Genomic DNA, 16,497 nt, shown 5'->3' with positions numbered 1-16,497 from the left:
TCTCCCTACAACCTCTTTTCCCATTGTAAAGGACTGAAATTTGCACCTAATAAAAATTGCTTGATTGCCTAAACAACTATCAGCTAAATTGTTTTAAGGATGAACAGGGACATTCCTCAAAGGTTTTAACCTATGTAGGATATGGCCTCTCTCCCTGGGAAAAACTGCCACAACTGGAAGTGCCCAAACCAGAAGTGGAAGGGACCAAACCAGAGCTTTATGGGTATAAAAGTAAAGGGACGTCTGGCAGGACTCTCTGATGGTCCTGAACCTTCAAAATGTGTTCTCCCCCTTTGGTCCAGAACAGCCTGAATTTGTAGCCTTTAGGGCAGGCTGGCAGGCCCATACCTTCTTCTTGGCCCATAGTGAGCTAAAAGGTGAGTGAAGTTGGGGAACTGTTGGATGATTTTGTTAGCTATTACATTTGTGCTTATCTAAGTTGCTACTGGGGCAGTGTTATCTTGGGCAATTTCTGGAGTCTGTTGATTTTATTATATGTATCTTTAGAACTTTGTTGAGTGTGCCCATTTTTTAAACTATAGTATATAAAATCTGAATGATATAATCATATTAAACAAATAACATATTTGCTGAATACTACTGGGCACTAGTATATCTATAATTGAGATACAATCACTGATTTGACCTTCCTGTATCCCAGCATCTCAACGACTCATATAGGTTGAAATTCCAAAAGAACAATTAAACTAAGCAAAAAAACCAAGCTTAATAGATGCTCCATGAGAAAGATAGGTCATATTGCTGACTTATATATTATTAATAGATCTGGCTGAACATGCCTAAAAATGTTCCATGCTTATTTGTTCAAATATTTAAATTAATTCACTTTGACTGTACACACGACTCTTAGCTTTCTATGAAAATTAATTTCCCAGCAGGAATGTTCCCCAAAAGTATTATTAATTATTATTTGTAGTACAATAGTGTCTAGTACTATATGTACACGGAGCAGTAGACAATCCCTGCCCTAAAGAGCTTACAATCTAAATAGACAAAACAGGAAAAGGGCCAGAGAAAGGAAGTTTTATCTCCATTTATAGTTGGGAATTAGTGGTAGAGAAAGATTAAGTGACGTGCCCACATTGGAAACTCTATGGTAGAGCCCATTTTAAGATAGTTATTGCAAAAAAGTTGCTGAAAGTGAATTTCTGATTCATAATTATGACTCTTTACACAGTAAACCTAATCCTAACAGTTTTGCTCAACCAGTCAGGGAACAGAAATACAGTTTATGAATTATGTGTCTAATCAAATTAAATTCTGAATACTTGCAAGGAACAAACTATAGACCAGTAATTATTCACAAAAAGTACTGAGTGAATTATTTAGAAAAACAAACTTGAGAAAATCACAATCTATTTGTGGACAATTTGCAGACAGACAGATGTGAAATTCATCTACTAATGAATGTAATGAATTATTCTCACAGCTCTCGGTCAGATTTTCAAATGCACTCACTTTAATGGTAACAGAGTTGGGCTAATGGTGAGTGTTTCTGAAAATCCCACCCTGGAGTTTTAGCTTCAGTATAACTCCCTCATATCACCTCAGTTTAATGATTCTGCATTTCTGATATAAATAATTTTCAACAACAAAAGTAAAGGGACACCACATTTGTGTAGAATATAGGTAACTTTTGGACTCTCTGATACGGTGCTTAGTCTTGTGCTGTGGTCCCAGAAAACACTTTCTCTTTGGCCTGAGCTGGAAGAATACACTCCCTTTTCTTCCCACCAGTTCTGTCCTGCCTGCTACCCCCTCTCTAGCTCTTCTTTCCTCTTCCCCTTCAGCAGAGCAGGTTTCCCTCCCCTTCCCTCTTACCACTTTTCACCTGCTGCTTATAGCCGACATGCCTGCCCCTTCCTGCAGTACTTCCCTCTGATAGTTTTGAGCTGTGGAAATGGTTGAACATGCCCCCTCTGTATTCCCGGTCCTTCTTCCACCTTCCCTCCTGCTGCTATGGTGTGGGAGATCTAGGTTTCCTCTCAGACTTCACCTGCAATGGAGTCTTGGAGGCATAAGGTCATCTTGAGAAGAGCTACTTGGGGGCATTAAATCCCTCCAAAAAGTTTTAAACACTTTTTCAAAATATTAGACTTGTATTGGGAGATCCCAATTTCTAAATATCAGTCACACATCCCTGACCCTCACTTTTCTGCTAACATTTTTAGGAAGAGTTTAAAAGTTTATTGTTAAAATCCACTATCATTACTGCATCTATACACATACATTTATTAATTTGAAAAAAAACCAACAGTTTCTGATTGCTAAGGTATTAAAAGATACGTTATTTTCTTACCTAAGCAGTAAAAGAGTTGGTGCCAAAATTCAAACTAAGGATACTGAAGCAGTATAGTGTATGGATTACAATAAGTATTCACACTACATATACTATAAAACTAATCCTAATGATTACAAGCAAATTATGTCCTCTTACTTTGTCCATCTTTTCCTGACTAGTTCAGTCATACAGTTGTAATTTACAGTAAGTTCAATATTTTTTATGAAGAAACTAATAAGGCATGAAAGTAAGAGTGCTACAGTGAGGCTGAGGACTCTACAAGTAGCACAAAGAACCTTACAGACAAAGTGGGTTGAGAAATGACCTTAACAGCCACAACCTCACTGTTGTAAATTGGCACAAATCTACTGAACTCAATGGAGCTGCATCTATTTACACAAGCTGAAGATTTTGCCCAAAGAGTCCTGTTTAATTGAGAGAGGGGGCTGAGAGCATTCTAAAAGTGGGGCCAATGTGGGAGAGGAGTCGCTCATGAATCTGCCATTAGTACGTAAACAGTTTCAAAGGAGGTGTTTTGTCCTCCTAACTGTGGATGTGTTTAATATTGTTATAATTTATAGTTGATTCTTGAATCCATACAAAGAATGTGGTGTTTTCAATACTATGTATTATCCCTCATCTGGGCCTGGTTATCTTTTGTTGACAGGAATGAATTATAAATATTTTGTTCGCAATACAATGCACTCCACAGTTTGTCACCTCTAGAATATATTAATAATGGCACAGTATAAAAAAGTACTTTTTCATTATAGATTTAGAAAGCAAATAGATTATTTTAAATCTGCCTTGTAAGGACAGAAATAATAATATTTTATCTTATTACTGAACAGTCATCAGTAAGATTTTTCTTGCTAATACCGTGCTAAGGCACAGTAAATTCCATTACAACCTTATCCATTATGGCAATAATAAAATAATATAAGCCTTTCCTTTGGTAAAAAATGCATTCTTCCTTAGACATAATCCATTTGAAAGGTATGTTGAGTGAATTAATTACAAAATTACTTTCTGTCAGATTACTCTATATAGCAAAATAGAATTAATCAGGTGTTTGATTACTATCTGCTCTCAGATTGTCATTTCTAGATGCATACTCCCATATTTGTGGTTCAAGTCATTTTTGTTTATATATAAAATAAAACAGGGGTGCTATTTTAGCACATAAGGGGTATTCCTTATTGTCATATCAGTGAATACTTATATCTGAAAAGTTACTTATTTTATAAATTCTGTGGGATTAAGTGAAGGTCTTCAGGATTCTTTCAAGTACTGGAAAGAAATATGCATATATTCAGGTATACATGTCTTCTATACTTCTGGTGGTGGAATGGTATAGGTATAGTTTAATCAAGAGAAACACAACTGTGGCAAATTCTTCCACTTAAAGACTGCTTAAATTAGCTTCATTTCAGACATAAAAGTTAATCCTCTCTCTAGGTGGAGTAATTTAAATTGAGCAATCTTCTGATATAGTACCAATATGATTTCATTGCCCGTGTGTCTTTGTAAATATACAGTCGTGGTCAATAAAAAGCTGAAATTCGCCAATAGCTGTCACACAAGTATTTGAGGTAGCACCGTACTTTCCTGTATTTAGAACAGAAAATAAGTTGGGAACCTCAATTGCTTATCTGTTGGTAAACAATGCCTTTTAAATGGCAATCACTATAGTTCAAATCCTGCTATCTTTACTTTCATAACACTTATAATGTACAAGAATGTGCCTTTAAATGGGTTGTGGTTAGGCTTTTGCTCAATAAGTCATTTTTGGACCTTAGTGATATTGTTAATCATCCTTCTCAAATCTCCCCTTTGGAAGAAGATAGTCAAGAAAGTAGGAATATGGCAGCTCCACCAATACTAATTTCACAGATATTAGTCACTATGTTTTTATGTCTGGGTGTGGAACAGCGACTGTATTATTAATATCTAAGGTTCATGAAGTCTTCCTGACAACAGGCCATGGGAAGATGTCCATGCTGAGTTATCACAGCAATCATCAGCCTTTCACAGGTGAACTGCTGCCACTGAAACCTACCAAACTTGTTGGTAAGCAGAAGAATAAAGAAGAGTGTTGTGGAATCTGCACCAATTACTGGGGTGTCTGCCCACTTTTTGCCAAAAATATTTGCACTCCAGGTGTTCTATCCACTAGTTCCTGGATTCTAAGGTGGATATGGTGGCTTACAGGAACTATTATTTTATATGGCTATCATGCATTGCTCCATGTATGGCATGGAGCTAAGACTGGATCCGTGCCCTTTGAGTCTGACCAAATGATCAAGTCTGTAGGGAAGGCTCATGATGTGCTGGTTAGAGCAGTGAACCAGAAGTTAGGAGAACTAGATCCTAGTCCTACCTGTTCTATTAACTCGCCACTGCTTGACCCTGGGCAAGTTACATAACCTCTCTGTGCCTTTGTAAAATGAGGATAATAAATAACACTTAGCCACATCTGTAAAGTACTTAAAAACCTCAGAAAAAGGTACAAAGTATCCTTATTAAAGACCGTGGGTAAAATTTTTGAAAGTGACTAAAACCTATTGAAAGTCAGTAGAACTCAGGCCCTTAAGATACGTAGGCGCTTTTGAAAACTATATCCTTTGAGAACAGTGAGCTATGTCCAGATATTGAACTCTAACCAGATAAGAAGAGATAAAGATAAGACAAATTGGCAAGCAGTACAGACTAATGTATACTCTTTTTTTTTAAACAGGCCCTCTTTAGGTCCATTATGGTTCCTTGCCCCTCCAACAAAATATGTGAAAATTTAAGGACTTTTTTATGTCAACAAAGGTTCCATAAACAGGTGTCCTATAAGAATTTTCCCTTCCTCAATTATTTTTTTAAATATTTCCTATGGCTAAAAAAGGAATACTGTAGAAAGAGGTTCAACCAGTCTTAAGAAACCCACATAACACATATTATATCCTAATATCAACAGGTTCAGGAAATGAATAATTATTGTTTTTCTGTTTTTCTCTAGGTTTCGTTGGTTAGTCTAGTAGCCAATGCCTTGGGCTATTCCGAACTTGGTGCCATTAAATCGCTAAGGACACTAAGAGCTTTGAGACCTCTAAGAGCCTTGTCACGATTTGAAGGGATGCGGGTGAGACAAATGAAAGAACCTGAAATAATCCATGCATAAACAGAAACCATATTTGCAAAATGAGGAATGACAAATCCATGCAGAAATATTGCACTATCCTCTTTTCTATTGCATACCAGTATCTACAGTAGGATGCTTTATTACAGGGGTCGGCAACCTTTCGGAAGTGGTGTGCCGAGTCTTCATTTATTCACTCTAATTTAAGGTTTCGCGTGCCAGTCATACATTTTAACGTTTTTAGAAGGTCTTTTTCTATAAGTCTATAATATATAACTAAACTATTGTTGTATGTAAAGTAAATAAGGTATTTAAAATGTTTAAGAAGCTTCATTTAAAATTAAATTAAAGAGCAGAACCCCCCGGACCGGTGGCCAGGAACCGGCCAGTGTGAGTGCCACTGACAACCAGCTCGTGTGCCGACTTTGGCACACGTGCCATAGGTTGCCTACCTCTGCTTTATTACATAACTAAAACTTATATCCATTTGCAAGCATTAGTATTTACAAGCAATCACACATATTTTTAGGTTATTTACCGCCTAGCTAATTACAGAGGTTTTGTGTAAAACATTAAGGAATTATCAGGATGCAATGGATGCATTGTTAATTCCTATCATATGATGAGTGAAGGAACCATAGTTTCTGTATTTCCCTCCTGCTAAGAAAAAAAAAGTCTAAAAAAATTGTGGCCACTTAACTTGAAGAACTGTGGTTGCTATCTTTCTACTATGTATGGCAATCAGGTTTTAAATAATGATACTGGGGCTTACTACACAGAACTCCTATGACGGAGTATATGAAAGTGTGTGAGGGAAAGGTATCTGCACAGGGTTTACACGCATGTAGTTTACTTCTTGCAGGTCAGACTTAGAGTGTACCCACTCTACTCATGACTACAGAGGTGAGTTATTCCAGCCCTGGAGCTGTTATAATTCCCATTGGATTTAGGGACTTGAGTGGGGAGAAACTGTCCTTAGAACTGAGAAACTCCAGTTCCTCCTCCAGTCTTCCTGGGATGCTTATTCCATCTACTTCTGCTGCCAGCCTCAATCCCCTGCTTCACGTGTCAGAACTGGCATGGGACACAAAGCAACATGGTGGTGAAGAGGATGGCAGCAGTGGGATGTAAGGTATGTCAGGAGCATGAGATTCCCTGCTGGCTGGAATGGGGGAGGAGAACACACATTTCTGTATTTCTGAGAGGCACCCACACAGGATAGGAAGTGAGGGGAGGGCTCTCTCAATAAATGGTAGTGGGAAGGATGGGGTAAAAATGGAAGACAGAGATGGGAGCAGAGTTCTTTTAGCTACTGCCCCTCAACTTTGAATTTTATTGTGTATGTTTCTCCTAAGGATCAAGGCAATTTTGATGAGCCTGTGTGACTCCACCATCTTCCCTCTCTTCCCACACAGCCTTCCAATTCTTTCCTGTTTAGAAAATTATTCAGATTTCCATATCTTGCCAATCTGCCTAAATATAACAGCAGTTATCTCTGTTGCAGTGACAGATGATGCTAATGCCTGAAAAAACTGATTTGTAACAAAATGGATAACATTCATATGTTAACCTTCACCTTGGAAAACTCAGCTTCTACAAAACTCCCTTTATAATCTATCTGTATACTTCAAGCTCATATACAAACAGTACTGTTTCTTTCCAATTGTCGTGGGGCTGATACACCCCGTCACCCTGTGGGGGCAGGGGAGAGGTGCATCACATCGAGTTTGAAGGGGTGCCCCGGGTCTCGGAGCTGCACAGCTCAGGGGCCTCAGTCCTTAATGCGGCCCTTGATAGCAGAGCAGTGCGGTGTAATGGCCAGAATCAATATTACAGCCCCTGCTGTCAGGGCAGTGCGGCTCAATGGCCAGAGACAATACTATAGCCCCTGCTGTCGGGGCAGTGTGGCACAATGGCCAGAGCCAGTACTACTGGCAAGGTGGGGTCCGACCGAAACACGCCGAGCCTTGGCCCGGTTCTGTTACCATTTCTCCACAAAACCTCCCTGGGTCACTTCCTACCCGAGTCTCTGGAGTCCTCTGTCTCTGGGATTCTCCGGTCTCTCCCCTCTCTATGATGTCCTGTGTCGGGGTCCATCTCCGCAGGGCTGGCCTCCGCATCTTGGAGTGCAGGCGGTCCTCCCTCAGGAGCTGGTGACACACCTCCACGGTCAGCCCAGACTGAGCTGCTCTGCTGGCTTTTATATCCTGCTTCCAGCTGGAGCATGCCCAGCAAAGCTGGGGGGGTGTGGCCTCCTCGGCTAAAAGAGAAGGGTTAACCCCTGCTGTACCAGTGTGGGGCTGATACACCCCATCACCAGGGTCGGCTCCAGGCATCGGTGCAGCAAGCTGGTTCTTGGGGCGGCCCACGGAAGGGGGCGGCACGTCCGGCTCTTCGACGGCAATTCAGTGGCCCTCTCGGAGGGAAGGACCGGTCGCTGAATTGCCGCCGAAGAATGAAGCGGCGCGGTAGAGCGGCCGCCGAAGTGCTGCCGATCGTGGCTTTTTTTTTTTTCCCCCCTCTTCGCCGCTTGGGGCTGCAAAAAAGCTGGAGCCAGCCCTGCCCATCACACCAATACTGTACAACACAATAAGAATGCATTTTTAAATAACTGATGACAGTAAATAGATCCTTTGTACCTGGCAACTAGATAAAATATTAGCTCTTTGCCCACACCCCATAGGCCCCAAACAAAAGCCTAGTGAAGTAAATGGAAAGACTCCTCTTGATTTTAGTGGTCTTTGGATACAAAATTAACCACCTAAAACCTTCACCGCAGACAGATTCTTTGCTGTTTCCTCAGCTGCTGAATCTTCTTTTCAGAGTAAAATAGAATCATTATACATAATTCAAATAACCTTTTGCTCAGTTGCACTTGGTCTGATCTTTTGCAGTCACTTTTTCCCTGTAGAATTGCTTAATTGTATATAAATTAAACATAGCCCAGAAAAACAAATTAACAGAAGTGTGAATTTCTTTGCACTCATTAAGTCCAATGAATATAAAGATTATTTTAGACCAAGGTTTAAAATTAATTATGTGATGACAAAACCAAAGGCATAGTACAGAGTTGCCTAACTTTTCTATGTGAATATTAGAATATCATGTGTATAATTCCTAATGTTTTAATTCAGTCTGAGAATCAAGTCATCAGTACTGCCTACTTTATGTGTAAAATTCTTTTGCTCAGTCTTCCATCATCAGTCATTCTTTACATTTATTTAAAGATATATTTTGTTGCACTGTTTATAGATTTTGATTTATATTCTTAATATTTAACATTGCTTTCTCTCTTTTTTCTAGAGCACACAAATTCTAAGGCTCCATCTAACCACTACCAGGTTTTCTTTAATTTCTTTTCATACTTTTTCATTGTCTGGCTTTCCATGTAGGTTTTTAGTTCTTGCGTTTTTCAGTTTCATTAAAGATATTATTTTCTTTCAATATTTGCTAAAATATTTCATTATAAAAAATAGGCAGAAAAAAATCTGTTAGTTTTATAGAAATATTAATAGAACATTGTGTGATTCTTTAATTATAAAAGATACATTGAGGCTTTTTTGTCTTTAATTTGTATGCTAGGTGGTTGTTAATGCCCTGATAGGAGCAATTCCATCCATCATGAATGTGTTACTGGTTTGTCTGATATTCTGGCTAATCTTCAGCATCATGGGAGTAAATCTGTTTGCTGGCAAGTTCTACCACTGTGTTAACACAACAACTGGTGAGATGTTTGATATCAGCGATGTTGACAATTATACTCAGTGCGAGGACCTCATAAAAAAGAATGAAAGTGCCCGATGGAAAAATGTGAAAGTAAACTTCGATAATGTAGGCGCTGGGTATCTTGCGCTGCTTCAAGTAGTAAGTGAATTTCCGTATTTTATATTGCTGTATTTGAAAAAAAGTACAAGCGAAATGGGCAACTTTCATCAAAAAGCAGTACCCTTAAAAAGACTCATATTACTGCAATTAAGATATTAGTGGTACAAGAGGGATTCCCCATTCTAACATAGGGAATACCTTCTTGCATTGATAGTCCCTAATGTTAAAAAGGTAAAAGGAAGCATTTTGATGATACACAATAAAATTGCACCCACTGCAGCCTGGGAATTAGTGGGAATTAGTCTAGGCCGGCACAAGAAAGAGGGCTCTGTGGCTTCTTTAAGGGACCCCCTCCCTCCCCGTACCTCTCCCCCCTCCTTGTGGGAGTTCAGTTCCTTGTGGGTTTGGGAGGGGGGAAATGGAGCTGAGAAGAGGGCAGGCATCCTAGCTGATTGGCTGGTCTGAGGAGGGGTGCCCCAGAACCCACTGGCACCCCATGCACCCAAGGGGAGGGCACGTGTGCCCTTTCTCCTGGCCAGGGTGCCATTATGTGCCCAGAATAACAAATCCCACCCTCCCATACCTGGGATTATAGTAGGAACAGGGTTTCTGTGGGCATCGTGCTGGTCACCTGTTTGGGAGAGGGAAGGAATTTCTCCCTCACTGCCAGATTGGCAGGGGCAGGGCGGGTTTTTTAGTCTTCCCCACAGCAGCTCAGGGATCTGGTGGTTAGGTCAGGAGATACAGTTCAAACTGATAACTTGGCAGTTGTCCAGTGCAGATACTCATTTAATGGGGTGGGAGTCAAGTTCCCTGGTAGACAGTAATTGGAGTGGAGTTAGGGGACGGCCTCTCCTAAAGAAGATGGGGAATCGGGATGGAGCTCCTAATGTCTGATTCAACAAGAAGAGAACCCACTTTTCTGTAGCCCCTTAATCCTTGTACACATGGAGGGTGGTAAGATCCCAGCATCAGGCAGGAACCAGTTGTGGAGAGCTAACCTCCACTAGGTGAACAAATCATGGAAGGAAGGAAGGATGACCTGCTCTGGACAAGTTATTGCCAGATAGTCCCTAGATGAGTTACATTAATAAATGTGTGGCCCACTTAAACCACATCCCTTGGGCCTTGTCTTTCTTCCTGCATGGCTGGGACAAACAGTGGTTGCCACTAAAAAATCTGTACAATTGTCATTTACAAATAATTAATGCAAGGGAAACTACACTAACATTAATTAGGTAAATAGGATCATTCTAAAAATGTTTTAAGGAGGACAAATGTACTAAAGACTCATAACTTTCCTATTGGATTAATATGTATAATACAGCTCTATACGGTACAGTAACTCCTCACTTAAAGTCGTTCTGGTTTACGTTGTTTCGTTGTTACGTTGCTGATCAATTAGGGAACATGCTCGTTTAAAGTTGCGCAATGCTCCCTTCTAACATCGTTTGGCAGCCTCCTGCTTTGTCCACTGCTTGCAGGAAGAGCAGCCCGGTGGAGCTAGCTGGTGGGGGCTTGTAACCAGGGTGGACCGGCAGCCCCCCCCCCATCAGCTCCCCGCTCCCCTAAGTTCCCTGTGCGGCAGCCGCCCAGCAGGCTATCAATTGCCGGCAGTTCAGCTGTCCCTCCCCCCACTGCCATGTGCTGTTCCTGCCCTCTGCCTTGGAGCTGCTCCCCGAGCCTCCTGCTTGCTGTGCAGGGGGAGTGAGGGGAGGGCTAATGTCAGGGTGTCCCACTCCCCCCTGCTCCTACACCCTGCTTACCCCATCTCCATATAGAGCAGGGTGGGGATAGGGATGGAGAGAAACAAAAAGAGCTTGGGGCAGCAGCTGCTGTCTCAACTTCCTGATCCACTTAAAAAGACAATGCACTTAAGAGGGGTCAGCTTACTTAAAGGGGCAGTGTGCATTTCTCTCTCTCCCCCACACACAAGGTGTGTGTCTGTCTCTGTCTGCTATGCTGTCTCCCCTTCCTTCCATTCCTGCTGCCTTGTAGAGTGTGAGAGGCTACATTAACAACAATGTGTTAACCCTTGAGGGCTCAGCCGAGTGCTAGTTCATCATTTAGCAGTAAGGCATTCCCTGGGAAATATCCCACCCTCTTCCACCCTCTAACTTCACCACCTCAACCAAGCTTCACAATCATCATAGCTGTGAACAGTATTAAACTGTTTAAAATGTATACTGTGTGTATGTTATATGTAGATATAGTTTTTTGTCTGGTGAAAAAAATTTCCCTGGAACCTAACCCCCACATTTACATTAATTCTTATGGGGAAATTGGATTTGCTTAACATCGTTTCACTTAAAGTCGCATTTTTCAGGAACACAACTATGCCCCTAGCCCGATATAACGCTGTCCTCGGGAGCCAAAAAATCTTACTGCATTATAGGTGAAAACGCGTTATATTGAACTTGCTTTGATCTGCTGGAGCGCACAGCCCCGCTCCCCTGGAGCGCTGCTTTACTGCGTTATATCCGAATTCGTGTTATATCAGGTCGCGTTATATTGGGGTAGAGGTGTACAAGATTAAGCGAGGAGTTACCATATATTAAATGAATAGTGAAGTATTAGAAATCACATTTTATGGTACTGCCTGGTTATACTCATTTTACCCAATACTGTTACTTAAAATGGGCAATAATTGCCACTTATTCCATACAAAAAAACTCCTAATGATATCACTGAAGCTTCTTAGCAAAAATCAAGGGCCACATATGGTGCATGGTGAAGGGATGGAGTGGTAGCATACATATGATCGGAACATTTTTAGTATAGCTGATAACTCTTTATGAAAAAGTGTAGGAAACTAATACTAAATACATATACACCTCTACCTCGATATAACGCTGTCCTCAGGAGCCAAAAAATCTTACCGCGTTATAGGTGAAACCGTATTATATCAAACTTGCTTTGATCCACTGGAGTGCGCAGCCCCGCCCCCCGGGGCACTGCTTTACCACGTTATATCCAAATTTGTGTTATATCGGGTCGCGTTATAACGAAGTAGAGGTGTAATTGTATTATATGAGTGTTTTTATTGTGGTATGAACTGTGCTGGCATAAATTTGTGTTTTCAAAAAAAGATTATTAAGAGATGTGCTCTAGTCATTTTGTAGGGCCTGGATTTTTACAGGTAAATAAATACTTGTGTTCCATTTCCAGGCTACATTTAAAGGATGGATGGATATTATGTATGCAGCTGTTGATTCACGAGATGTAAGTAGAATATAAGTTTTAAGACCATTTATATTTGTTGAATATATTCTGACATTCCACATATGTAATGAAATTTTAATAGCTATATTGAATTGTATTGAAAATATTGAACAGTAACGACATGGATTCACTGATTATAAAGCCAAAACTACCATTTTAATCAACTAATGAGATTTCCTACATAACATAGGCTATAGAATTTCAAAAAGCAATTCCTGCAGTCGAGGGAATTAATCTTCCTTATTTCTATTAAGCCCGATAATTTGTAGTTGAATTAGTCTGTTTAGATTATTTTTTAGAAAACCATCCAGCCTCAATTTAAAGATGCCAAATGGTGATGGATTAAACACTGCCTTTGGTAATCATCTGTGTGAATTGTTAAAAAAAAAGTGATATTCAGGAAACGCATACATTGAATATAGAGGAACATGCAACCTTGTTTCAAAATTGATAATTAGAGGGTCACACACTTCATTACTCATGTAGACTGGGCACTGTATGTTGCCCAACTTATTCGGTGCAAATCACTTTTCAGGGTTGAGGAGCATCTGAGAAGGTATCCAGGGGGGATAGAAATAGTATTTTTCAATTCACCACATACAAGTACTGTAAAGAAATCTCTATCGTGAAAGTACAGCTTACAAATGTAGAATTTATTTTTACATAACAGCACTCAAAAACAAAACAATGTAAAACTTTAGAGCCTACAAGTTGAAGCATGAAGGGGCATACAAATGTTTAGCATATCTGGCATGTAAATAACTTGCAACACCAGCTACAACCATGCCATGCGAACGCCTGTTCTCACTTTCATGTGACGTTGTAAATTAGAAGCGGGCAGCATTATCTCCCGTAAATGTAACCAAACTTGTTTGTCTTCGCCATTGGCTGAACAAAAAGTAGGACTGAGTGGACTTGTATGAGGTGAATTGAAAAATACTATGTTATCTTTTTTACAGTGAAAATATTTGTAATAAAAAATAATAATGTAAAGTGAGCACTGTGCACTTTGTATTCTGTGTTGTAACTGAAATCAATATATTTGAAAATGTAGAAAAACATCCAAAAATATTTATAATAAATTTAAATTGGTATTCTACTATTGTGTAACAGGGTGATTAAAACTGCGATTAATTGAGACTATTTTTTCTAATTTCGCGATTAATTGCAATTATTTTTTTTGATTGTTTGACAGCCCTAGTTGTTACACTGGAAGTTGTTAATGGTTGCCATCAATCACAGACCTAGTTAAAGCTGATGTGTGTGCCGGCCCCCACTTCCTCCTCCCCATGTACCAGGGTCCCCCATTCTTCCCCTATGCTGGGAATTGGGTGTCCCCATTTCCCCCTCCCCACAAACAGAGACTGAGAGAAGAGAGAAATTCCATCTAGTTGAGTGCAAGGTTCACTTTGCTAGGCAAATAAAATATATTGCTAATATAAAGTAGTTAAGTATACTATCTACCTATACTATGGTATCTGTATCTATCTATCGCCTCTTGCCATGAGTTGCTGCTTTATGAATTAAATGAAATTTTTGATTCTCAGTGTTCATGCAGATAATATATAAATGTATAATGTTTTATAGCTACTAGATCAGCCTAAGTATGAGGACAACCTGTACATGTATCTTTACTTTGTCATCTTTATCATCTTCGGATCATTCTTCACCCTGAACCTTTTCATTGGTGTCATCATAGACAACTTCAATCAACAAAAAAAGAAGATAAGTATTTACTACTTTAAAAGTGAACAAGATATAATAAAAGCTATGAATCCCCAAGTCTATTTCCCTTTTAGACATTCCTTACAGAGAACCAATGACTTATTCTCTGTAAAGATGATGAACACACAATTTATTTTCAAGTATCTAAATAAATTCACCTTCTGCCTGGTCCTATTTTTGTAATGAAAAAATCTGCTGCCATGGATATGACTGCAACATCATAATTTCAGCACTTTGACTTCACTGCAAGAAGACAAGAGAAGGCAGGCAACAATAATACAAATATTGTTTTGTACAAATATGTTCACAGAAATTTGCAAATTGTGCAAGAAAACTTACAATAAATAAGCAAAAGAGGAACATGTGTGTTATCACTCTGATTACCAGGAAAGTTATCCTCTTTGAAAAAGTCCCTCTTTAAAATTAATCAGATGTGCTTACTACTTAAATACTTATCATTCAATGAAGTATAGCCACGAGTGGCGGGAGGGACTAGCTGCCCCAAGTACAATCCCATCCACGATCCTAGGCACGTACTTGGCACCTGTCCCCACTACTCGCACCACTGGGGCTATACTTCTATTTTTAGTGTGCTAGCTCTATCAGAGCTAGCGTGGGTATGTCTCCTCAGGCTGGAAATTACACCTTCCAGCTCCAGTGTAGACATACCCTGAGTGTATATAACATAAATAAAATAGAAAAAAACAAGGAAGCAACTACAAATCCAGTTCTACAAGCCTTTATAAGAATAAGTCCCATTAATTCCAACAGGACTTATCACAGGAGTAAAGCTTATTAAGGATCTGTAGGAATGAGCCATATGATTCTGACCTGTTCAATTACAGGAAATGGTAGGAACTTGTAAACCATATTTAACCCTCCTTTAATTTATAGTTCATTGGAAAGGTGGAAAAAAGGTAAGAAAACAATGGGAAATTTAATTTTTTTCTCTGAATCTGTTGAACTTTCAATAATTTTAAAATAATTTAATTAAAAATAATTGGAGACCCTAGGATCCTTAGTACGGTAATTCTTCAGGTGTCTGATGGAACTAGCAGCCTGAGTATCATCTTAAATGTCTGTGTTTGCTGTGAAAATCCTTTGGCTTCAGCTGTGACCACTCTAATCAATTAATTAGATAAAACGTTTCCATTCTACTCCCAGCTGAGTCTAAGGCAAAACTCAGCTGTGAATGAACATCTTTAAACAGTCAGGATTTCTCTTCAGAATAACTGCAGACCAACCTGCAGCTTCTTCAGATGCTTCAAGTGGCAAATGCCATGACTTGAGGCTTAAGTTTCCAGTTTAGTAGACACTGACACCCTCTAAATTTAACACTGGACTTCCATTGAATTGTGTCCATAATCAACTAACACAAATGTTAGAATGCTGAAAGCACCCACAAATCAAATAGTCAGATATTTGACTGGTAGCATTTGTACCTGCAAAATGGAGGCTAATGTGAAAAACAAATAACAGGCCCTGAAAGTCTTAGGTTTTGTCTACACTACAGACTTCTACAAATGTAGCTATGTCAGTCGAGGATGGGGTGACCAGATAGCAAGTGTGAAAAATCGGGACGGGGGTGGGGGTCTGGTCACCGTAGTCGAGGATGTGAAGAGGTGATCCCTAACCAACAAAGCTGTGCTGGCAGAAGTCCTTTGTACAGACTGAACTTTTACTGGAGTAACTTGTTTCACTCCAGGGCACTAGTTTTGCCATACCAGTATAAAGCACAGCTTTACTGGTATAGGTGCATCACACTAGAAGCACTTTTCTGGTATAGATTACAGTATTCTTATACAAGTAAAGCACTTCTAGTGTAGACAAACCCTTAAAATGGATAGGGGCTCCAGTTTGTTTGGATTTTTTTAAATTCATGTCTTCCTATGACAGAATCCTCCGTGATCCCCCTCAGTATCACTCCATTTTGCTTGTTTCGTAAACTAACTGTATAGATTATGATCCCAATGGTGACCTGCATCCACGCTGTGTTTGGAACAGTTCAGGAATGAGGCAGAGGATGGTTCAAAGGTGGTTTTGTGCCACCATTAAGCCCCCCAATCCTGGAGCCAGCCAGGAAGAGGCTAGTGCAGTGGTTCTCAAACTTTCGTTCTGGTGACTGCTTTCACACAGCAAGCCTCTGAGGGTATGTCTACACTACGAAATTAGGTCGAATTTATAGAAGCCGGTTTTATAGAAATCGGTTTTATACAGTCGATTGTGTGTGTCCCCACATAAAATGCTCTAAGTGCATTAAATCGGCAGACCGCATCCACAGTACCGAGGCTAGCGT

General features: G+C 39.8%; 1 protein-coding gene across 20 annotated transcripts in view; it reads left to right on the top strand.

Moving 5' to 3' along the window:
• LOC135885537 (sodium channel protein type 2 subunit alpha-like) overlaps positions 1 to 16,497 on the top strand; it is a 102,140-nt gene that overhangs the window by 75,579 nt on the left and 10,064 nt on the right. For 18 of the 20 annotated variants that reach the window (XM_065413301.1, XM_065413298.1, XM_065413306.1 and 15 more), the window contains 4 exons: positions 5,310 to 5,432; positions 9,012 to 9,293; positions 12,423 to 12,476; positions 14,064 to 14,201. In XM_065413301.1, the coding sequence (XP_065269373.1) occupies positions 5,310 to 5,432; positions 9,012 to 9,293; positions 12,423 to 12,476; positions 14,064 to 14,201 (597 nt within the window). The remainder of the gene's footprint in view (positions 1 to 5,309; positions 5,433 to 9,011; positions 9,294 to 12,422; positions 12,477 to 14,063; positions 14,202 to 16,497) is intronic. The other 2 variants (XM_065413302.1, XM_065413303.1) reach the window with 1 other exon arrangement.

Source organism: Emys orbicularis, chromosome 11, assembly GCF_028017835.1.
Source record: "Emys orbicularis isolate rEmyOrb1 chromosome 11, rEmyOrb1.hap1, whole genome shotgun sequence".
NCBI classification, from domain to species: domain Eukaryota; kingdom Metazoa; phylum Chordata; order Testudines; family Emydidae; genus Emys; species Emys orbicularis.
This window is presented reverse-complemented; position numbering and strand designations above follow the sequence as displayed.